Source organism: Canis lupus, chromosome 14, assembly GCF_048164855.1.
Source record: "Canis lupus baileyi chromosome 14, mCanLup2.hap1, whole genome shotgun sequence".
NCBI lineage: Eukaryota > Metazoa > Chordata > Mammalia > Carnivora > Canidae > Canis > Canis lupus.
Genome location: NC_132851.1, coordinates 35,878,384 through 35,902,914, shown reverse-complemented (window position 1 = coordinate 35,902,914; position 24,531 = coordinate 35,878,384). Strand labels below are relative to the sequence as shown.

The 24,531-nt window shown below is 54.1% G+C and overlaps 1 protein-coding gene across 6 annotated transcripts in view; it reads left to right on the top strand.

Moving 5' to 3' along the window:
* The window catches only part of COL22A1 (collagen type XXII alpha 1 chain), a 260,852-nt gene that overhangs the window by 28,336 nt on the left and 207,985 nt on the right, over positions 1-24,531 (top strand). For all 6 annotated transcript variants that reach the window (XM_072774627.1, XM_072774624.1, XM_072774626.1 and 3 more), the window contains one exon: positions 24,088-24,162. In XM_072774627.1, coding sequence (XP_072630728.1) covers positions 24,088-24,162 — 75 coding nt within the window. The remainder of the gene's footprint in view (positions 1-24,087; positions 24,163-24,531) is intronic.

Sequence of the window (24,531 nt, the reverse complement as noted above, 5' to 3'; positions counted from 1 at the left end):
AGGTGGGGGCTGGGAGCAGGGTCTCAGGGGCTGCTTTGCTGACTCCTTCTGGGGACTGAGCCTCCTGGGGGGGGAGAAGCTCAGGGGGGTCACAGCTCGCCAGGGGTTGTGGCTGGTGGTGGGAGCCGCTGGGCGTGGCTTGGCAGAGGAAGGAGACTGAGCCCAGGGATGGGCCTGGTCCCAGGGACGGCCTGGCCCGTAGCCCTGTGAGAAAGCAGCTGAACTGTGTCTGGCACCCGACGGGCTCCGTACTGCTCTGTGATTCTTCTCTGTTGGCTCACTTCATCCCCACTCCCACTGACTTGTTCACAGATACTTATTGGGGATCTGCTTTTTGTGTGGCCTTGTTCTGGTTTCTGGGCCTGTCGAGAGAGATTAAGACAAAACTCCTGCTCTTAGAATGTTCATGGTCTGGATGGTAGAAAAGACACATAAAAGAAAAAGGATATAATCCTGTGGGGGTGATCTTAATAAAGCTGCCCCAGGGTCTCATGGGGTCCCACTGTGGTTGTGTTGGGTGATGACCCTGAGAATGACAGAGGGCTTCCTGGAGGGAGGTGGCGCTTAGACCATTTAGAAGGATGTGCTTGAGCAGTAGGGTGAGGGATCGAGGGGTTGGCATGACGCTGCCAGGGAACTGTCATGGAGCCGTGCAGCTGTGGCCAAGGAGGGCACTGGGGTTGGTGGCTTTGCACAATGGTCAGGCTCTCAAGAAAGGAGGGCCTTGAGTGCTAAGATGAGGTGTGGAAGGGTTTTGCTCAGGGGTAAGACACCGTCAGATCCATGACGATGGAATGGGGCAGGACAGCAGGAAACAAGGAGACCCTTTACAGAACTGCTGGAGAAATTCTGAGAACAGACAGTGCTGGGCATAGGCCCCGTTCCACAGATGAGGGAGTCCCTGCCCTGAGGGCTAAGTGAAGGAAAGCTATCCCGTATCGAGGCATCAGCCGTGAACTTTCACTTGACCCTCATTACAACCGCGTGGACTATAGTGGTCTCCTTGTCACAGATACGAGTGTGCAGCACGCGGAGCTCCCGGGAGGGCCAGCTGCTAGGCTCTCGGCAGTAGGCCAGAGGGGTGATGCCAAGACGGGAGAGGGCAGGAAGGCAGGAGAGAGCCGGCTAGGGCCAGAGCTCAGGGTTGACCTCTAGGTCAACCTGACATAGGGTCATCAACCCTGAGACACCGGGCCACAGGCCCAGCCAACAGCAGAAGTCCAGTGTGGTGGCTCAGGAGTGCTATGCACCTGCTGTGACCCCAGAACGGCCTGATGCAGGGCGCAGGGAAGCACCCTCTAGACCCCTCCCACTGGCATTTTGTCCTCCTGCCAGCCTGGGTTCAGGCTGGTTCTAGGTGATGGCCAGAGAGAATCTAGATTTTGAGGAACCTCTGTGCCCGGGGCATGGTTCTGGGAATGGCGGGGACAGCCTCGGAGCCGTGATGTCACCTCTGGGACATGCTGCCCGGTTAACAAGAGGGCGGAGCTGGGGACGGAGTCCATGCCTTCAGCCTTGGCGTGTGACCTCCTCCTGCTGTGCGCCGGGCTCAGGCGGCCCCATCACAGGCAGTAGAGGACCCCACTCTGACTGGCTTGGGTAATGAAGCACATTGATATCACACATGACAAAAAGGCCAGCGGTCAGGCGGGCTTAACTGAAGAGGCCAGGGCTCATTCCACTCCTTCCGTTTCTGGGTTTTTCGTTGGCGGTAACTCTGCTCTTGGCCGGCTCATGTGTCTGGGGCCTGACACGGACGGTTCGCTGCAGAGATGTTGATGAAGGCTTTGTAGGGAGGAGGGTGAGGTCAATGAGGGATACTGAGGCCCCGGGAAAGGGCCGTGGGAGAAGAGGGGTGATGGCAGGGGTGGAAGCGTGCCCAAAGCCCCCTGAGATGGGGAGGGGCTGTGGGACAGTAGCTGGGGTCACTTCAGGGAGGTCAGCTGCTGCCTCCACGGTGGCCTACAGGGAGCACGAAGGAAGCCCCCACCCCTCCCCGCCCCTCCCCTCCTCTCCCCTCCCCTCCTCTCCTCCACTGGCCTGAGCCCAACAAGAGGCCCAGGTGATGGTGTCCCAGGGGCCAGCCTCCCGGGCTCCCAGGGAGCAGAGGAGGCAAGAACAGGGTGGGAGGGCACAGTGGGGCCACCTGTGGTGAATCTTAGGGCCACCTGAGTGTAGGACCTTAGACCCAGGACAGAGGACACCATAGCCCCAGCGGGCCTGGATTCAATCTGATGGTGGAGCATGGGCCTGCGACTCTCCCCAGACCAACACTGTAGTTCCTGAGTGGAGAGAGGCTGTGTGGGGCCTAAGCCACGTGACCACCCCCACACCCTCCAGGGAAGGCGTTTGACCCACGTAGAGACACGAGGGCTGCCAGCAAGAGAAGGGGGACCCGATGCCAGCCGGCCGGGGCCACTGCAGGTCCCCCGTGATGACACTGAGAAAACTCACAGTGGCCAGGCTCCTCCAAAACCCTAAATAGATGTAAGACGTAAGTTATACTCAGTTGTCTGAAGGGAATCTGTTTTTGTAAATACAGCTGTAAGCCGACCGGAGGCCTGTTCTATTCTGGTGACAAATGAAACAAAATCCCATTACAATGGCTTCAATTAGAAACAAAGCAAAACAAAATAAAATAGCTGGCGGTAACATCCTCAAATATACCCCGTAAGATTAAATCAAGGAGCATCGCAAAATCCAAATGACCAGAAATCCCTGGGCACCCAGGAGATACCTTTGGGTGACTTCAGAACCCAAACAGTTGTTCTGATTAGGGGCTTCATTCATATCAGTGGTCTGGAAAATCACAGACGAACGATGCCCGGTTTTTGGTGTAGCAGTCATTCAATGGCATCCGACCTACTCCTTCATTCATTCAACAGGCGTAGCAGTCATCGGATGCAATCAAATCATTCATTCACGCAGTCTTCAGCAACCCTGCAGAGCGTTGTAGTAATCATTCATTCATTCATTCATTCATTCCCTCCCTCAGCAACTGCACACCGAGTGATTCCTGTGTCGGAGCCCATGCCGAGTTCCCAAGATGCGGCGATGGCTCTGACATTCTTTTTTGTCCTCGAGAAGCTTTTGTCTCCTTGGGGCAGCAGGGACGTGGCAGCTAATTACACTATGGAATGTGTACCCTGGTTACCACCCGCAATTTCGTGTGCTGGTAGTTCACCTGCCTGGGGTCTGTCCTCACACACAGGAATGAGCTTCACGGGGGCAGAGTCTGTGCCTTGCGGTTTCTGAGCGCCTGGAACAGGGCCTGGGATGTAAAGGAGCTGCTGGAATGTTGTTCAAAGGAAATGCAGGGTGGGGACCTGTGGGTGGGTCTGTGCTTGCTGTTTTGATGCGCCCATTAGAGGTACTTGTGCGATGATCTACCCCCTGTCCAGATGCAAAGATTAAGAATCCTCAGCCAACCTGAAATCTTGAAATATTGAACATATCTGTGTTTCGATGAGCAGAGACAAACGGTTAGATTTTGAAGGTTGATGAGGGTCTGGAAAAGGCAGGCTGGCTGCGATGGGCTGGATCATGCTAAAGACGTCCCCCTGCCTCGTCGGGTGGGACGGAGGCCAAGGAGCAGGACCCTGACCGGACCCCACTGGAGCGAACGGAACTAAGGTGTCTGATGTTCTCTGGTCACCCAATGTTGACAGCATTTTGCAGGTCACTTGCACCCCGTCCTCACCCAGCCCTGTGACATTCTGCACACAGGGAGCCACAGCTCCAGACCTGCATGGCCAGCATGGGTGGCCCTCGATCAGTTAGTGTGGTCCAAAGCAAGAAGTGCCACTAGTACTGTACACACCGGATTTTGTAGACACAATGAGAAAGAAAGCATTTGGGGCCCCTGGGTGGCTCAGCGGTTAAGAATCTGCCTTCAGCTCAGGTCATGATCCCAGGGTCCTGGGATCGAGTTCCCCATCGGGCTCCCCACAGGGAGCCTGCTTCTCTTTCTGCCTGTGTCTCTGCCTCTCTCTGTGTCTCTCATAAATAAGTTAAAAAAAGATCTTAAAAAAAGAAAGCATTTCATGAATATCTTTTCTGTCGATCATATATTTAAATGTGAACATTTTGGAAATTTAAATACAATTTAAATACAAATACAATTCATAAAATTGATCTCACCTGGTTCTACGTCTTCAAATGTGGCTACTAGAAATGTTATTATTACCCATCAAGTCTGCATGCAAGGCTCCTCCTCCTCCTCTTTCCCCTCTTCCTCCTCCTCCTCCCCCTCCCATCACTCTCCTTTGTTGCTGCTACTGCTGAACTGTGGTCCAGTTGCATCCAGAGCCCGTGCTTTCCATTGAGCACTTGGCTGCAGAAGGGTGGAGGGGCTGCCCTTCCGAGGGGAAGTGGAACCCCAGGTCTGTGCACAGGAAACCAGGGGCCCGTGTGTGGGGTGGGGTGCAGCTCCCAGCCCTGAGGCAGCACAGGCTGGGGTCTGCAAGCAGAGGCCGGTCTGGTCTAGAAGCCCAGCTGAGAGTGACCAGGTGAGCTGAGGAAGGGGCAGTGTGAGAACAGGAATGGGCCTGAGGCCAGACAGAGCTTCTCTGGGGTGGCCATTGGGGAAGCTTCTCTGTCTAAATGCCCCGGGGCCACCCGTGGACCCTGATTCTCAGGATCTCTGGGTGCTGCTAAGAGCTCCGTTATAATTCCAGCTGAAAATAAAAAAATAATAATAATTAATTAAAAAATAACAATAAAAAAAATAAAAAAAATAGAATTCCAGCTGCATATCCTACCATGTGGGGCAGGGCAGCAAATAGGACATTAGTTCTCCTGATTTATCTGCTCTCGCACGTTTATGACTTACCCTGTGCTTACCTGCTCTGTCCCAGCTCATGTGTGCAGCACCCAGTGTTGGCTGGCGCTGTGATCATGAGTGTCAGCCGTGACTGGGTGAGACCCTCCCCAGTGTGGTCCAGGGACCAAGGAGCAGTGCTGGGATCTCAGCACTGTTGTCCTTGACCTAGGGCCTGAATTCTTTGCAGGAAGTTGGGATTTTTTGGGAGCATCTTTTTTTTTTTTTTTTTAAAGATTGTATTTATTTATTCATGAGAGACAGAGAGAGAGGCAGAGACACAGGCAGAGGGAGAAGCAGGCTCCATGCAGGGAGCCCGATGCAGGACTCGATGAAGGGACCCCAGGATCACTCCCTGAGCTGAAGGCGGCGCTAAACCGCTGAGCCACCCAGGCTGCCCTTTCAGGAGCATCTTTAAACTCACCATGTCATTGATGTCTCCCCAAGTTCCCAACATGGGTTTCCTGGTCCTTTCTTTTCTGTGGACGGCCCCGGGGCCCCGGGGGTCTACATGGCTTGCCTGGGATCACAGGGAACCAGGTGCTCTAGTGTCCATTCCCCTTGGCATCCACTGCCTGGGAGTGGGGGCTCTCAGGCTGCCCCCTCTGTAATCCTTTGGATTTCTTTTTTCCTTTTTAAAAAATATTTTGTTTATTTATTCATAAGAGACACAAAGAGAGAGGCAGAGACACAGGCAGAGGGAGGAGAAGCAGGCTCCCTGTGGGGAGCCTGATGCAGGACTCGATCCTAGGACCCCGGGATCACACCCTGGGCCAAAGGCAGACGCTCAACTGCTGAGCCACCCGGGTGCCCCATATCCTTTGGATTTCTGTTACTGAAGCGAGCTGGTGCCTAGCGCCGGCCTGGCTCACACGGTGACCAGTGGCTGTGTGCTGAGTACATGAGTGATGCTGACTGTCCCGCTGGCCTTGGGCTCGTGGAGGGAGGTGCCTGTGTGTCGTGACCTCAACTCCTGCCTCTGCGGCCTAACAGCATCCCCAGGGGATTCAATCTCAGCCCGGCTCCCTGCAGTGTGTGGGGCGGAGGCTGCAGACGGGGCCCAACCCCAAGGCATTGGCTGTAATTAAGAGCTTTCTCCACCCGGGGCTGTGTTGTGGCCACAAAACAACCTTTATATAGCTAATCGGGTGGCCGTGAGTGAGCCTGTGGAATGCCAGCCGGCCACAGCTGAGAGACCTCCGCCTCCTTCTATTTTGGGGAGATTCAGTGGTGGTCCCCTCACCGCTCTCCCCACGAGCAGGGGGCACTGTCCTGGGTTCTGCCGCTTAGGCTTTCAGGCAGCTGGGCGGCGATGTCGGAGTGGGTTAGGGCAAAGGGGCCTCTCCCATGCTGCTCTGGTGCTTTTTCCCATGACACGTGGGCACCTCTGTCCGTGTGTCCCTCTCTCGATGGCCTGTCTGTGCCTTGATCTTTGCTGTGGTTATCAACAGGAAATTTCACCTTCTAAATGACTGAATGGTGAACTCCACCTGAGAATATGTCCTCTTTTTTTTCTTTTTCTAGTGCATTGTCAGGAAACAGCCCAGCTTCCTGATGTAATTGGGAATGGGCTGGAGAGACCTTTACTTATTTATTATTTTTAGCTTTTTTGAAGATTTTATTTATTTATTCACGAGAGACAGAGAGAGAGAGAGAGAGGCAGAGGGAGAAGGAGGCTCCCTGCAGGGAGCCCGATGTGGGATTCGATCCCAGGACCCCAGGATCACACCCTGAGCCAAAGGCAAGATGCTCAACCGCTGAGCCACCCACATGCCCCTGGAGAGACCTTTAAAGATATTGTGTCATAACCGTGGATGTGTAAGGATCCTCTATAGTTATTGGGTTGTTTTCTTTTTTGGACCTATTTTGATCAACCCCCTGTTCTCTCGCAGACATTGTTCTGAGGCACAGGGTTCCTCTTTGAATAAGGCATCTGTGGTCCTACTTTTAGAGTGACATTTCCAGAGGAAGGGGCCCTGGAGAAGGGAATTGAGTTGAGCTTGAGATGACAACCAGCGACAGTCCACACCCCGAGTTCCAGGCAGAGGCAGCAGTGAAAGCCAAGGGCCTGGGGTAGGCGTGCACTCTGTGTGCTGGAGGGGAGTGTGAGGGGAAGGGGAGGGTTGTCACCCCTGCTTCGGGAGGTGGAAATTGAGGCTCTAGCTTCCTGCCTTAATGTTCCCAAGTGTGTGTAGGAGAAGGAGTCCAGCCAGGAATCTTCCCTTGGCCAGAAGCAGAGTCCTCCTCAAACCCCAGGAATAATCTATCTCCTCAAAGACCCAGCAGTCAGGCCGAAGGGAAGGGCTTTGGGGCTGGCTCTTGGCATGCCTGGGTGGCATGTCCCGCCTGAGAATTTCCCTGGGCCCATCTCCCTCTGATCCTGAGGCGTATAGCCATTAAAGAAGGCATAGCCTGCTGGGGGCATTGTGCCCAGTGACTAGTTCTTTCTGGCCACACTCCTGCCTCCATCCCCACGTCCCTCTGTGTGCTCAGATGCTGGTGGTAAGGTGAGGAGACACTCACACACGCACATGCACACCATATACACACATCACACCCACAAACATGCACACATACCTGGGAACATATGTGCGTGTGGCCACCAGACCCAGCTAGTCCTCTGGGTGGACCCCAAGGCCCGGGAGGATCTGCAGCAGCAGCAGCCGCTGTGGGTTTGGAGCTGCCACGTGGATGTCTGTGGCTTGGCCCTTGGGACCGCGTCAGCCTCAGAAGCAGTTCCGGCCGGGCCCGCCCTTTGCCTAGAGGTCACCAGGAGTTCTTCCTGGGAAAACTTGTTATGATCGAGCTCACCCTGTAGAAATAGTAACTGGGTTGCTTCATTCTGATTATGTGCTGGGAAATTTTATTAGAAAGTTACTGAACACGATGAAAAGCTGAAAAGCACCCACCAGTTATACGTAATTGGCAAACATCAGAGAAAGAGAAACGGTCTCCCAGCTGTGCCCAGCCAGGCCGGTGCCTGGAGAGGATCCCGGGGGCTGTTCAGAGCATGTCCCTGCCTGACTCCGGTCTCTCTCTAAAACCAAGGAACCCGAGTGACAGAACTAGACATTTTGCCCGTGGCCTCTGTGGGGCCGGGGAGAGTGTCCTGCTGCACTGGCAGGGGCGTGTGCCCGCATACCCTTGACTCTCTCTGAATGGACCACACTCACATTGCTTCTGTGTCCTGGTGATGGTGTAAAACCGTCCTCCTGTGCTGAACTCTGCGAGTGCCCCCTCGTGTGTTCCTGCAGGCCATTCCTACAAGAGCTGGGTATTGGTAGCGAGGTGCCATCGGGGTGCTTACGCCTCATCGGAGCAGGCACCCGGCCTGCCCAGCTCTGTCTCCCTGCCCTCTGTGACACCTTAGGCCAGTTTCCTGGCCTCTGACCTTGTGTATGGCTGTACAATAGAGGCTACTGGCACCATTCCTACCTTTTAGGGTGTTGTGAGGATGTAATGGGGTGTGGGAAGCATTTGGCGCAGGGGTGACACTGAGCATGTGCTATGCAGTGTTTGCTTTTACTACACACCCATGCATCCAGGCGTGCATGCACAGGCATGTACACACAGGCACACACACACCCATGTATTCACATACGTATAGACATACATTTACATGCACGTACATATGGGTATATGTGTGTATGTATATAATTTATATATATGTAAATTACACACAATATCCATCACACACAATATCCATACATATAAATTTTTTAAAAATTTATTTATTCATGAAAGACAGAGAGAGTGAGAGAGAGAGAGGCAGAGACACAGGAAGAGGGAGAAGCAGGCTCCATCAGGGAACCCGATGTGGGACTCGATCCTGGGTCTCCAGGACCACACCCTGGGCTGAAGGCAGCGCTAAACTGCTGAGCCACCTGGGCTGCCCCCATACATATAAATTTTTTAAAAGATTTTACTTATTTATTTGATGGAGAAAGAAAGCACAAGCAGGGGGAGCGGCAGGTGAAGAGGGAGAAGCAGACTCCCCTCTGAGCGGGGAGCCTGATGCAGGGCTTGATCCCAGAACCCCGATATCATGACCTGAGCTGAAGGCAGACGCCCATCCTCCTGAGCCACCTGGGTGCCCTACATACATACAAACTTTATGTGTGTATATGTGCATGGGTACATATACTATTTTCCAGAAAGATGATTAAGTTAAATACCTTTCACTTACGACAGTACATCTCAACCCTTTTGTTATGTCCCTGTAAAGGACCCTACATAAGTATTACATTCCCCCCAACTGCCTCCTTCTCTGAAATCAGATACAAATTTCAGAGCTGTCTGTTTATGCTGCGTGAGCTTCAGAGGGCCCAAGCCAGTGGGTCTCTCAGACTTGCTCACCCTCTCCCTTGAAGCAGTTTTTGCTCCCCGGGAGGGGATACATCTGGCCCTGTGAGAAGGCATGATTTGGGGTGGAGGGGAGGGGTAAAGGATGAGAATTCAGGGAAGGCCTGGGTTCAGATCCTGCCTTCTTCTGTCCCTCAGGAGCTGAGACTTTATAGCCTCCGTGTTTAGCAGATGGACTTAGATCTAAAAGCCCAAGTTAAATCCAGGTTTCTCTGTTTGGACAGATTACCTTCTTTTTATATATATATATATATATATATATATATATATATATATATATATATATAAATTTATTTTTTATTGGTGTTCAATTTGCCAACATATAGCATAACACCCAGTGCTCATCCCGTCAAGTGCCCACCTCAGTGCCCATCCCATCACCCAGTCACCCCCACCCCCCGCCCACCTCCCCTTCCACCACCCCTAGTTTGTTTCCCAGATTTAGGAGTCTTTCATGTTCTGTCTCCCTTTCTGAGATTTCCCACTCGTTTCTGAAGCTTTAGTTTTTCCTATAAAATGCAAGCAGTAATAGTCTCTCTGCCCTCTGGAGCAGAGGGAGCGTGCACATAAGAGGCCCCCTCTGTAGCTTGCACATAGGGAAGTCACATGGCAAAGACCCTGATCTGAGCCAAGGGGCTGGAGTGGAATCCCATGACCACCTGCCAGCTGGGGGCCCCTTGGCAGGGACCTCACCTCCCAGAGACTTGATTTCCTCCTCGGTAAAGCTGTGATGATATGCACCAATCTAGCAGCTAAGTGATTCTGGTTGGCTTTATTATTGTGTTGTCCTGCTTACTATTTTTATGTCACGTCCATATGAAATAGAACATGCCAAAAATCAGAGTGCCCAAACCTAACATGGTGGGATCTGAGCTCCCTGTCGCAGGGAGGGAATCCAGCAGAGTCTAGAAGTTCATGGATCATAAGCTCTGAGAAGGACGTTGGTCTGTTCAGGAACACAAGATCTTTCTTGATCAAATGCAGGGGTTGTTGGCAGACTACAGCCCACAGGCACGTTGGCCTGGGGGTCAATTTTTCAAGTTGAGTTTTGTAGGCATATGGCGTGTCAGCTTGTCCGCGTACTGTCGGTGGCTGTGGTGTGAACACACAGCTCAAGCTCAGTAGTTGTGACAGAGACTGCGTGGCTCACAAAGGATATTTGGACTCTGACTCTTTACAGAAGATGCTTACTGAACCCCGGCTGTTGTGTTCTGATACGATGGCTGGAAATCTGGGGTCACGGCCACTAGCTCCCCTGTGACCCTGAGTGGGATATTTTATGGGGACCTCGGTTTCCAACTTGGGTGCTGAGTGGGGTGGGCGAGAGTCCCCTCCCCCGTCTGTGTGTTTCGGTCACCATCATGCTCCCCCAGCCTTGTACGACTATTGTGGATGACTCCTATATTCGTCAATTTTCGGGGCCACCCAAGGTCTGTAAGAAAGCCTCCTGTCCTCCCTGGCCTTAGACAAGGGCTCATGTCCCAACTGGACTAGATGAGTCATATGGCTTTGGGGTCAGATATGAATCAGCATCCTCCCCTTGCTAGTGCCTGGCTGGCTGGGGGGGCCTGTGCCAGCCTCAGCACCCTTTCCTGGTGCCATCCCACGTAAGCATCCACGTCGGCAAGGTCATCCCATTTACTGGAATCATGTCATGCCAAGCATTCCAGCTCATGGAGGTTGGACTATGTGTTTTGCACAGTGGTTTTAGTTTAGGGTTAATAAAGGGATAAAATACAGTGGCCACAACTAAATTGGTACTACTTGAAAAAGGCATATATACGTACACACTCTCTCTATATGCGTGTGTCTATATATAAATATGCATCCATATAATTAAACCCATGGAGAAATTCTGCATTTCTGAGTGACTCTCACATCCTGCAGCTGACCTTCTAGCTGAGCTTATTTCATACTTGCCAGAGGGCAGGCAGGACATGGGGGTTACACAATGTCTAGGGACTTTCCAAGAAATGTGGCTGATGAATTGCAGTGCTTCTTTTTATTTATTTATTTATTTATTTATTTATTTATTTATTTATTTATTTGAGTTTCTTTTTTTTTAAGATTTTATTTATTCATAGACACAGAGAAAGAGGCAGAGACACAGGCAGAGGGAGAGGGAGACGCAGGCTCCATGCAGGGAGCCCGATGTGGGACTCGATCCTGGATCTCCAGGATCACCCCAGGCTGCAGGCAGTGCCAAACCGCTGCACCACGGGGGCTGCCCGAATTGCAGTGCTTCTGACACAGCTCCACACTTACTGGAAAACTGAAGGAAAGCCATTGTCAACGCACCATGTTCTAGGTGACTGTTTTGCTATAAGACATGTCTGTCTTTGTCCTTTTAATTATAGACTCTGGCTTCTTTGAGTTCATCCACCCGCCTCCACACACACAAATGCATGCACTAAAAGACAAGGCATAGACACACATGCTCACTCAGATGCACAGGTGTGCATACACACACACACGCGCAGGCACACACACGACTGCTGTTTCCCGGCTGTGTGCACATTTGGGCACAAGACTTACCCTCAGTTTCCTCATCTGGAAAACATGCAAACTATGTAAAATTCTCCCATGTAGGCACATTGCTAAGATTCTGTGAACGTCCATAGATTGTACGGCCTGAGTGATTGTAGATCTTGTCCCCACTGTCTCCACTGTCCCCACGATCCCTGCTTCAGAGAGGTCTCAGCCAGAGCCTGAGAAGGCACAAGAGTAGCCAACAGAGCACCCAGCCAGGTCCTGCTGCTGTTCCTGTGAGCCTGGCATCCTTGATGCAGAAATTTAGTCCTCGCAAATGAAAATTAGCCATTTGGCACTATTTCTCTGCATGCTTAGAGGTCCGATGGGCCACACAAGTCTCCACCCCATCACACGGGACCCAGGGCCCTGTCTATGCAGAAGAGGTGGTGGGAATTGGAGGGAAAAGGTCCTGGCTGGTGCGGCTTGGGATCAGTGCAGGCCAGCTTCTCCCCCTCCTTGCTTTGTGTGAGAGTGACCCCACGGTCCACATTCAGGGAGGGGTGACTAGAAACGTCTGAGTGGGAACACCAGCTGGCTCAGAGCAGAGCATCTCACCATCAAACAGGTGATGAGCCTGTTCCACATGTTCCACTGTCTCAAGGTGGGGAGCCTCATGGGGAGCCTAAGGCACTCTGCTCCATAAGATGTTTGTTGATTAGAAGCCACAAAGGGCCTTATGCATCTAAAAAACTTTTTTTTTTTTTTTTAAGATTTTATTTATTGGGCAGCCCGGGTGGCTAAGTGGTTTAGCGCTGCCTTCCGCCCAGGGCATGATCCTGGAGGCCCAGGATCGAGTCCCGTGTCGGGCTTCCTGAAGGGAGCCTGCTTCTCCTTCTGCCTGTGTCTGCTTCTCTCTCCCTCTCCCTCTCTCTCTCTCTGTCTCCCATGAATAAACAAATAAAATCTTAAAAAAAGTAAAGGTGCAGGACTTGATCCTGGGACTCTGGGATCACACCCTGGGCTGAAGGCAGGCGCTCAACCACTGAGCCACCTGGGCATCCCTAAGAAAAGACTTTTTAAATAAAAAAATAATTCATGGTCATCAGACGTGTTATATACAGCAGGGAAATAGGTGAATGGGAGGGCGCGAGTGAGTGAAGCCTCCATGGGTTGCTTTGGCCTCCTGGTCTAGGAACCTGAACAGGTGATATGGGTGGGGGGACACACAGGCGGTCGCAAGAGGGGGTGGGAGGATGGGTGAAATAAGTGGAGGGGATTAAGTGGTACCAAGTTCCAGTTATAAAGTCATTAAGTCATGGGGATGAAAAGTCCGGTGCAGGGAATATGGTCAATATTATTGTAATAACCGTGTGTGGTGACGGATGGTGGCGACGCTTATCATGGGGATCATTTCGTAATGTATGAAAATGTCAGATCACTCTGCTGTGCACCTGAAACTAGTATTATACTGTATGTCGACTATGCTTCAATTGTTAAACATTGGGGGAAAAAAACAGAAAAGAAAAGAAAGAGGGAGCCAGTAAACCTGCAGTAAGGACCTGATAAAATTCTGGGCTATCGAGGAGTTTCTCTCTTTGTCTCCCCCACTTCCCTCCCTGCCGCCCTCCTGGAAGCCCAGAGTTGAAGTCCTGTGTTTGCCATTTGTCACCTCCTTGCTGATAACGTAACCTCTGTGCTTGGTTTCTCCGTCCGTGCAATGGCTACACCAATCCCTCCTTCCGTGTGCGAAATTAAATACACTGAAGCATAGAAAGTGCTCAGGGCAGCACCTGGCACACAGCAGGTGCCACCTGGCCCAGAGCAGATGTCCGATACGTGTCCACTGTCGCTCCTCTCTGCTGCCCATGTGTCGTTGGGGAGGTCACGGGAGCTCTCATCTGAAATACGGGGGGATGGGAAACCCATCTGATAGCTTTGATACAGTGTTTTCCTTATCAGTTCAGGAAATCTTGATTAAATGCTTCTCAGGAGCTGGAAACTGTTGCTGCAGGATATGGGAGTGTGGACCTTAATGTGACCTACACACAACCCTGCTCACATGGAGCCTCTATCTTAGAAGAAAACCCCATTAAAACATGAGTATGTAAGAATGATGCGTGAAAACCACAACGAGATCCCACCTTGTATCTGTCAGAATGGTTCTGGAAGAGCCTAGAAATAGCAAGTGTTGGTGAGGATGTGGAGAAAGGGAACCTCTGGGAGCCCGTCAGTGGGAATGTGAGTTGGCCCAGACATTAGGGATAGAGGATGTGGGTTCTTCAAAACATTGAGATTAGGACCACCATATGATCTAGCAGTCCTACCTCTGGAAATCTCTCCAAAGGAAATGAAATTACTAACCTGAAAACGTACCTGCCTCATTCGTTGCAGCATTATTTACAAAAGCCAGGGTGTAGAGACAACATAAATGTACACCTACGATGAATGGGTAAAAGAGGCTGTGCTGTACACTACATGGGAATATTATTCAGCCATAAAAGACGAGGAGGGCCTATCTGCTGAAACGGCATGGATGGACCTTGAAGGCATCATGCGGAGGGAAATAGGCAGAGACGGGCAGGTGGACCGGCATTTCCCAAACAGAGGGCTTAGGGGCAGAGGCAGGGGGTGGAAGGGTTGGGTGGAAAGTAGGAAATGTAGGGGAAAAGGTTCAACAGTGACTCCAGCACATAGTAATGTTCTTATGAGAAACCGGAGGCTGGAAGTACTGGGCAGCCGGTGCTCGGTCAGCTAGGAGAAGTAGGAAAGGCCCCGGCCCGAGCCCCTCCTCCTCCACACCTTCATTCTCCAGGTACAGGGATGGCAGGTGCAGCAGGGCCTGGGGCTGCAGGCAGCGGGGAGCCATAGCTTCAGAAGAGCGCAGAGCCAGGTGGCCCCTCTGTGCCCCACCCCAGGCTGGCGCCTCCCGCTGCAGACGCGCAGAGGTGGGTGCAGTCTCTGATGGGAGGCGCAGCCCCAGTGGGTGCCGTGGGTGGAAGGAGGCCATGCGAGCAGAGTCCCCACCCAGCCCCCGGGCCTCAGCTCATCTCCGGTTACGGCTGTGCCTTCACCAGCTGGATTGGTCCAGGGGGAGTGGACAGGGTGCCCAGCTGTTCCTCCGTGACATCTGGCTGTGATTTCCCACCAGCCTCACCAAAGCTCCCCCCGCAGGAATGCAGCCAGTGGCCATTCCGGGAACCCCCCGTCCACCAGCCCTCTGGGGAGAGGGGTGGGAGCAGATGAGGAGCCAGGCTGGCCAGGTCCACTTCTGCCCCGAGACCTGGGATGCAGTGCATGGTCCCCGGCCTGCTCCCACAGGCATTCGGGGCCTGGTAAGGGGAGGGCTGAGCCAGGGCACCCCGCTCGTCCCCGAGGACGGTCGTGGTCACCGGTGCTCCGAGTCTGGGGCCGTGACCCTGCGTCTGGACACAGACAGGTCTGATGTCAGACCACAGGCTCACGGAGGGAATGTGGCCGTAACTAGAGAAAAGTAAATCGCACCTTATCTTGTTTGCCCGTCTCTGCTGAGAACCACAGAATGTCCCCGCGGGGAGGAGTTTTGGGCTCGTTCTGTTTTCCTGGGACTGCACGGGGAAGTGGCGTGTCCCGGCCACGGGTTGACTTCGGGTCAGCATCGCCCAGACCCCAGGCCTCGTTCACGCCCTCTTACCTCCTCCCCTTACCTCCTCTCCATGGGGCCGAACGAAACATCTTGCAAAACTCCCCTGGATTCACATGATCAATTTGCCTTTTTAAAAAGATTTTATTTATTTGTTTATTCATAAGACTCACAGAGAGAGGGTGGGGGGAGAAGCAGGCTTCCCACAGGGAGCCCGATGCGGGACTCGATCCCAGGACCCCAGGATCATGCCCTGAGCTGAAGGCAGGCGCTCAACCACTGAGCCTCCCAGGCGCCTCCTAAATTTGCATTTTGCCACTCTTCTTCTTAGATTGCTGTCCACACAGAATCTGCTCAGCAGCCCTGTCACCTGGGCCCCACCTTGTCATGCAGCCCTGGGGGTGCCCCTCATCCTCGGATCCTGTGGGAGCTCAGGGCTGAGGGTGACTGACCCCAAGCTGGGCGCAGGTACCGTTCCCCTCAGCGCTGGGTCCCATGCTGGGGATGGACAAGACGTGTGGGACCGAGGTGGCCCAAAGCTTCCTGCACTTTCTCTCCTGTCACCCCCGTTCGGACCCTGAAGGGCGGGCTGAGCAAGCCAGGCTCGGAGTCTGAAAAGACAGGATGCCGTCCACCTAAGGTCACTGTTCACTCCCTACGAAGGAGCAAACAGGACAGAGACTGAGAAGGGGAAGCTTGGGGAGACGTTCGTTCCTATGGAGCCGATGCAATCAGCCCCAGCAGCGAATTTGGGTTAGAGGTTTTGTATCCAGGTCAGATGGCAAAGCTTTTGGGAGGAGAAAAGTTTGGTGTTAGATGCCATAGCCCGTCCTCCCCAGAACCTGATGTCCTGTAACACACACCGTGTTTCCAGAAGCTCCTGCTCCCCTTACCACCACCCCCCCATCACCCCGGGGCCACTGGTTTCCTGGGTTTGGGTTCCCAGGACCCATGAGCAGTGGGACAAGCCTAGGCCGTGCGCCTGGTGCCGCGGAGGCTCCACTGGGGGTGGCAGCGTGGCACCTTTGGTGGCATCAGACTCCTTACCTGGGAAATGAGAGGTCTGGACCGCAGGGTCATCCTTCAGGCTCCTTCCTGAGCCTCAGCTCTGGCCGTGTGCCAGAGTATTGATTCCAGAAGTGCCTCCCTCCGTTGTGGCTGGAGGCCCAGCCCAGCCGCTAACCCTTCCTGCCCTGCACGTCTTACCCCGCCAGACTTGAGGTTGTGTGGGGCCTGCCTTCCAACCAGGCCCTGGGTTGGAATCCTACTCTGCCTCTCCCTGCAGGGTGACGTGGATGGCCGTGCATCCTCTCGGAGCTCTAGCCACCCCCCTGGGAAAGCCATTGAGAGACTTAAGCGAAACCCCCTGGACCGCGGGCTCCAGAGGGCAGGGACCCTTGCCCTTTCTGTCCCCTGGGCATCCCTAGCATGCAGGCGGCGATCGTGTCCCTGCCGTGATGTACACTCCAGAAACATTGGCTCACGTCCCGCTCTGCTCCCTATGGATCAGCTTCCCAGCAGAACACAGGGTCTTCGGGTCCTGACAGTTCACCTGACAGTTCACTGTCACCTGACAGTCCCAGCCCCTGCCCACCGCTGGCCCCAGACCCCACACTGCTGACCCCTGCCCCTGCCTGCCATGTGCCTGTCTCACCAATTCTGCTCATTTAAGGAATCCTTGAGGTCTCCAGAGCGCTTGTTCTATGGCTGGATCATTTAACCCACAGTGGACTCGAGGTCTGCTGCGGCCCAAAGACGGGAGGTGGCAGGGCCAGTCAGGCCTGGGTTTGGATTGTGCATCCTGAATGATGAGTGCTGCTCCTTGGGGACCAGTCATGGCTTGCTGGTGGCAACTCTCCTGCTGCTTCTGCAGCTCATCCTCCAGGTCTCACTGGAGACCTCCCTGACCCTCCAAGCAGCTCGGATCTCATTGTGTTCCTCCCATCCTGGCCTCAGTGCTACCCACTGGTTATAGTCCCCACTTGGAGAGGTCAGGGCCTTATTTGGCCAATCTCCATCTTGTCCACTGGACAGCAGCTCCCTGAGGCCAGAGAGCCTGTCGTCGTGCCTGTGATACCCCGGAAGAGTTTGGTCCCAGGAACAGAGCTAGGTATTCACTAAATGTGGGACGAAGGAAAGAAAGTTTGCAGTTAGGTGTGGTGCCTCTCAGATGCCAGCAGCTGAAGGTCATGGCTTGGCTGAGCCCAGTGGGCCGAAGTGGCTAGGACCCACGTGGGCACCTGGGTGCTGGCTGAGGGCTCTGCTGCCCTCCTGAGTTCCCACCACCCTTTCTCCCCTGGCCTCTGCTGACACCTGCTGGGGCTCCACCCACGAGACATCCTAGGAGGGAAAGGAAGGCCTCTGAAATCCCACCCCCCTTGGATGGCCACACTCATGCAGTAACCACCATTACCTTCCGCCTGGCCTCAGTTGCTCACTCTTGACTCCTGGGCAGAGCCACCTCTTCCTCGCCCTGACTTCCAACCCCTGCCCTGGGTCACCAGGTTTCCCTGAGCTGGTGCCTTCCCACCTTTACCTGTCTCCTCGCTCCACGTAGCTCAGGGCTTGGTCCCCTGCCGACCCCAGGGCAAGCCCAGCCCCTTCCCCCTCAGGGCTCTGTGCTGCTTGCTCCTACCCCTGCCTGCCTGCCCTTCCTGTGGCTGGCTCGTGCCCATCTCTGCTCTCAGCCCAGATGTCACCAGCCACCACCTGCGTCCTTCCTGCGCAGCGCTGGTCACACCCGGTGACCAGCTTGCTTCTCTGTGTCTGTTTCCTCCACTGGCACATGACCACCGAGAGGCCAGGGCCCGTGCTTGCACTTGCTCGGCATTCTGGGAGGTTTGTGCTTGGCACTCTGCAAAAGCGCGCGGGCTGAATGAGTGAAGGAAAGAAGGAGCACTTGTTAGGCCCTGGGCATCAAGCCGACGCCTTCCCGCTCACTGTCTCACCGAAGCTGCAGGGTGACCTTGCATGGGGAAACCCCACACGCTTGTATCCCTATTTCCGGATCTGGAAGCGTGCACAGGGGGCACCTGACATCAGAGAGGTCGGCAGAATCCAGACTGCCTTCCCCATCAGCCTTGGAGAGCTCGGTCTCTCTCTGGCCCTGTTCCAGCCTCACCTTACCCCGGTGAGCAGGCCAGGACTTGGGCTGGGAGGAGAAGGCCCTGGTGGGAGGCCACCTGCCGCTGCCCAGGTGGCCCTGGGGCATGTCAGCAGGTGCAGGCCCAGCAGGCCTCCTGGACTCCCCAGCTCACCTCTGCAAACAGCATTTGCTTCTGGCCACCAGCGCCCCCACCGGCCTTCCTCCCTCCCTCCCCTGGAGCCTCCTGCTGCCTCAGCAACAAGCACCCCAGGGCAGGGCTCAGACCTGCTTTTAAAAAATAATAATCACGGTAAAACAAACTCGCAAATCACGTTCAAATCTTTAAGGCAAATTTGAAAATACAAAGACGCAAAAAGGAAATAAGAATCACCCCAGGTTCTGCCTCCCAGAGGTAACCATGGTTTAGGTATATGCTCTTCCGGACACCCCAGCATGTGTGTTTGTGGGAGCAAGTGAGAGAGAGTGCTGGGGTCACACCGAGCTGATTCCTGTCTCCACCACTAGCTAGCTGTGTGATGTAACCGAGTCCTCTCGGCTTTCCTAGCCTCGGTTGCCTCCTCTGCATAATGGGCACGATGAGTAGCATTGATAGGAGGCCAGACGGGACCCCAGACAAGCCTCATTCAGCAGCAGACATGCAGCCATGCCCGCGGGAGCTGTGATCCCAGCATGCTTGCTCACGGCTCCGATGAGACCTGTCCCTCCACTCCCCTGGCCTGTCTGGGTGAGGGGCCCCTGGGGGGATGTGAGGCAGGGGGCTCGCTGGAGAGGATCGGACAGTGGGAGCAGCACCCCAGCTGCCTTGGAGCATATAAGTAGCTTCTGTGAGAGAGAACGGGGACCTGTTTGGGCTTGGTACTCATCTTGCCGTCTGTCCAGTCCACCCCCCGGGGTCCCAGTGCCCAGCTCGGAGCCTGGTGGACAAGAGCGAGCAGACCCCCGGAAGGCGGGACTTGGGGAGCATCTGGATCTACAGGTGCGGAGCTAGGACTTTACAGCAAGTCAGGGCCCTTCATGGGCGGAAGGAGCTGCCTCAGGAAGTAGCAGCTGGCCGTCTGTCTGTGCAGGCTTTGGAGACAGACAGACAGACTTGGCTCCCTGTTGGCTGGGTGACTGGGGTGGGTGACTTCTGGAGAGACTGTGTGGTGCAGGGGTCAGGAGCCAGATGCCGGAGCCATTGTGCTGACCTCCCCACTTGCTGGCTCTGCGGCCGTGGACCATCCATTTGTAACCTCTTCAGGCCTTTCTTCCCGTGTCTGTGAATAATAGCACCTGTCCCTCGGAGCTGCAGAGCAGGAGGGTGACGATGACTTCCTGCTGGCGTGGGGCGCGGACGGGCTGTGCTGGGTGCCTGCTGGTGCCTGATTCACCCCCTCCTCCTCCATCTCCTCCCTGCACACTGGGAACCCCATCACGTTCTCAGTGGCAGCTGCCCAGGGTGAGTGGTGATCGCTTCCTGTCCATTGCCCTCTGTGGCCTGTGGCTCTGTGCCCTGCTCCCATGGTCCCGCTGATTTCCTGGACCAAGGCTACCAGCTCCTAGGTTCTAGGACCTTTATGCAGATCCAGGTGATCCTCCCATCCTGGTGAGTTTCTTCACCTTTTATGCCTCTGTTTTTACATCTGTATAATGGGAAAAAAAAACTACTAGAATGGCTATTGCAGGTAAAATCCCCAGCTGGGAGACTGGCACACAGTAGGTACCCAATAATTACCATCACTCTCCTTTCCCAAATGAAGACACTGAAGGGAAGAAACGGCTGGGTGTGCTGTGGGTACGTCAGCGAGAAGCAGAGGGCATCCTGTGCAAGCACACTTTCCTCTTCTGCCGTTTGGTAAACTGAGGACACCCGGAGTGTTTTTCCTCAGGAGCTGCAGTGAATTCCTAGTTTTTTCCACTTTGGAGCAGCAGCTCTGGTCAATCAGGAGCAGGCCCCTCTTGAAAGCTTCTGGTGAAACAGAACTGGTCCTGTGGGCACAGGGATCTCTTTCCTCTCTGGAAGTCAAGGGTGTTCTAACGACACAAAGTCCGAGGGAGAACAGGTATCAGTGGGTGACAGTAAGTCAGGTGGTTGTGATCAGTCACGTCTCTTTTGTGTTCTTACTCTTTCAAAGAGGAAAAGTGACCTTCTAACCCGAGAGCTAAGTACACATGTCCGTTCCAGAGAACGTATCCCATCGACAACTTATCCCACCCCAGAGCTGCTTCTCGTGTTGATCCTGAGTCATTCCCGGGGAAACCCACCTTTACTGGGATGGTGAAGCCACCCCAGGCTGTCAGTGGCTCCTTCACTGGGACAGATGCGCCGGTTCTCACAACCACCCTGAGTTGTCCTCAGGCATCTGGAACAGGGAGCAGCTTTCCAGTCCTTGAGGAAAGGGAATGTGTGCAAGTTTGGAATACGCTCAATGGCAAATTAAAAACAAAAGCAAAGCAAACACAAACAAAGTACAGCGGCTTAGACAAATAGAAATGTGTTTTTCTTACCCTTTTCACCCAGGCTTGGGTTGCTGGGGTTGGAGTCCCTGACTCCTCAATGGTCCTTGGCAGTCTTGCGATGTCATGTCCCCGCAGTCTGAGCAGAGGGAAGGGACTGTACATGAACTGGGCATCCCCACCTAACTCTCTCCCATTTCATCTTTTTTTTTTTTTAATTTTATTTGTTTATTCACGAGAGACACAGAGAGAGGCAGAGACACAGGCAGAGGGAGAAACAGGCTCCCTGTGGGGACTCGATCCCAGGACCCCGGGGATCATGACCTGAGCTGAAGGCAGATGCTCAACCACTGAGCCACCCTGGTGTCCCAAAGAAAAAGCTTTTTAAGAAACCTCTCCTCTGCCAACCACAGCAAACTTCTGTTGCTTATTTTCTTGTCCAGAACTGGGTCACACGTGTGTCCCAGGGAGGCTAGAAGGGTCGGGGATGGAATAACCTCCATTAGCTGAAACCCACCAGCCATAGCTCTTCTCCTTGGGCTGGAAAGCCTGCCACTCTGAGTGCAGGGGCATTCCCTTAGCAAGACCCCTCCATGGCAGGGGTCCCCCTCTGTGACCTCTCACCACTCCTCAGCATCACGGTGGAACCCATGCCTGGAAGGCCATCCAGCATTGACTTCTCAGCGCAGGTGTCACTGGTCCTTTCTGGTCAGCGTGAACTTAGGGCCTTGTCTGTACCTGGGAAGGTGACGACAGTGATGCTACAGAGCTGAACTGGGAGGCACGCAGGGCTCTCACTCCCTGGGGAGACAGATACCAATCGGTGATTTCCAAGTGATGCCATCAGCTCTGGGACATGGGTTGGGGCAATGGGGCTCCTAACCCAGGCTGGGGTCACTGAAGACAAGCCGTGGGGTGAAGTGAGCAGTCTCAAAGACTGAGGAGGAGCCTGCAAAGCAAGGGGACACCATGATGTCACGGCAGCTCTGGCACTTTCTCATGCTTCCATGCGTCACGTCAGCCCACCAGTGCCCTGAGGGCAGGGATGGTGACTTGTCTTTTTTTTTTTTTTTTTTTAATATTTTACTTCTTTATTCATGAGAAACACACAGAGAAAGGCAGAGGCACAGGCAGAGGGAGAAGCAGGCTCCCTGTAGGGACCCTGATATGTGACTCGATTCCAGGACCCCAGGATCACACCCTGAGCCAAAACCAGGCGCTCAACCACTGAGCCGTCCAGGCGTCCTGGGATTTGTCTTTTTATCTCATTTGTGTGTCCCTAGAACGAACTCTGTGCCTGGAACATATCTGGAGCTCAGATATTTTAGTTTAAATAAGTGAGTTCATGTGGAGATAAATAGATCATTATCCAAGGTGTGGAAATATGTTGGCCCAACAGATACAGTTATGGGCCTTTCCCTGCCAAGCGGATGAACCCAGAGGGCCCCGACATCCCTGCGAAGCTTGCTGGAGGGGGTATTTTGGGAACCATTTGTCCTGACTTGATACTAAGTCGGCTATAAATGGCCCCTCGAGCCGCTTGGATGGACAAGGGTCAGTGACGGCCCCAGCCGGGGATTGGCAGGTGGCCTGGGGAATGATTCCTTCAACCAGTTTGGGCAAATTCTATTGTGGTTGAAAAGAGGCTCCATCTTACCTGTGTTCCTGGTCTTTGGACCGTCCCTGCTCTGTCTGGGTTTGGGAATCAGGTCACATCCGCAGGGTATTTTCAGAGACAAGACTCCGTGGCCCTGCCTGCCCTGAGCTCCAGCCATCAGTTTCCAGAGATTTGCTCAGAATCAAGGAAAGAACCTTCTGAATCAACGCATCTGTACTTGACGCATGATCCGCAGCCGGTGTCTCTGGCAGCCTTCCAGGGCTGGCGCCACCGATTGTCACCCCGCTGCCGCCGCTGTCCTGGGTGGGGCTGTCTAAATATTACGTGGTGCCCGCATCCTCTCGCGTATTTGGTCCTAGACAGACAGCTTGGTGCTGTTTCCAAAATAACCCCTTCCGCGGGGCTCGTCAGACCTCGTGGTGCCTTTGAGGATAAACATGATAAAGACCTCCACCCGGACCAGGGAAGATCTCATTCTTTCCCCTCACTGCCGAGGGGTAAAGGGGCCCCAAACTGGCCCCTCGCTGAGACACTTGAGCCCCGAATATGGAAACACATCATTGCACGTGGACAGATGGCAGGAATGTCCCATGAGGGGAGCTTATGACAGTGACGTGCACAGGGCAGGGGCTACACTCAGGTAAGCCAGTTGTTGCAGATGCTGAATTGGAGGGCCCCCGGGGCTCGTTCCAGTCCTGTTACGAGCTTGGGCTGCCCCCCCACCTCCAGGCAGCCCCATGGCCAGTGTGTGCTTTGGGAGGTCTCCCTGCCGAGACACTCGCCCCAGGACAGGGGTTAGCAGACTTGGCCCAGATGGCGAGGGAGCGGGTCAGGGAGCCCACATGAGGCCCGAGGACTTGAGATTCTTAGGTGGTGCTTCTTCTGGGATTTTCCAGGCAACTGAAAGAGTCTCTTTCCCTTCCAACTTTTTAAGTAAGGAATCGTGAAGACGTTAAGATGTGATATCCCATAACGAAGCATTTTTCTTGCTGTATGACTTACTCTGTGGCCTTTGTATAATTGAGCATTTCTGCTTTTTCTGGAATTGCACTGGAAGCGCCTTAGGGTGGCACAATAGACACCTCCGTGGAGCCCCCTCCCCCCCCCCACCCCGCACACATTTCCTATGTCACCGACACCTGCCAACTTGGAATCTTGATGAGTATGTTGGTGCCTTTGTAAATGAGGTCCCTCTGCGCCGCTTTTTGTTCCTTTGTCTCCCTGGCTGAGTCTCGACTGTTCCCTTGAGGGAGCCTCAAGCATCGTCTTTCCAGGAAGGCCTCCCTGACGTCGTCGCCAAGCCCGGCGAGGTGTCAGACCTCTGTCCCAAATCCCCAGCAACCACGCCCGCTCTGTCACTTAGGACACTTAGGACACTGCAGGTCCTAGCAGTTTGGGTGTCTGACTCCCTCTAAAGGGTGAGACTGCGTCCTCATTGTGGGTGGGGATGCTTTCTTGTTTGCGTGTCACTCCCAGGACGGAGCGTGGTATTTGCCAGAGCAGGTGCTCGCCGAGCAGCAGCCCACAGTGTGGGCTCCAGGCACCGGCCGTCCTGCGCGCCCGGAGCTGCGGACCCCACGTGCTGTCCCATAGCACAGAGCGAACGTGGCTCCCATTGGCTCATCCATCTCTCTGTTTTCTCTCGCCTTCCTCAGACGTGCTGTGCCCCAGCGTCCGTGTGGAAGGAGACCGCTTTAAGCACATCAACGGTGGAAGCAAGGAAATCACAGGTGAGAAAGCCAGGGCACCTGCCGGCTTGCTCTGCGGCGCTGTTTGCCCCCCTGGACGCAGGGCTGGCCTCGCTGATCTGTTCACCGAAGTCGAGTGGAAGGGCCTGGGTGCAGGTGGCGGCCCCCATCAACGAGCAGCAGTCGCATTTCTGCCTGGGGGTCGGTGGTGCCCCTGTGGGAGGCTCTAAATAACACATCAGAACAAATGAGTTGGGGGATGAGTAAGCGAATGGTGGGCGGAGTGAGCAAATGAGTGGAGAAATCCACGCATTCGGAGTGAGAGCGTGAATCAGAGCTATAGATACAGGAGGGAATGATGGGAGAGAGGGAGAGAGACACGTGGCTGCAGACCCAGCAATAGACATACCC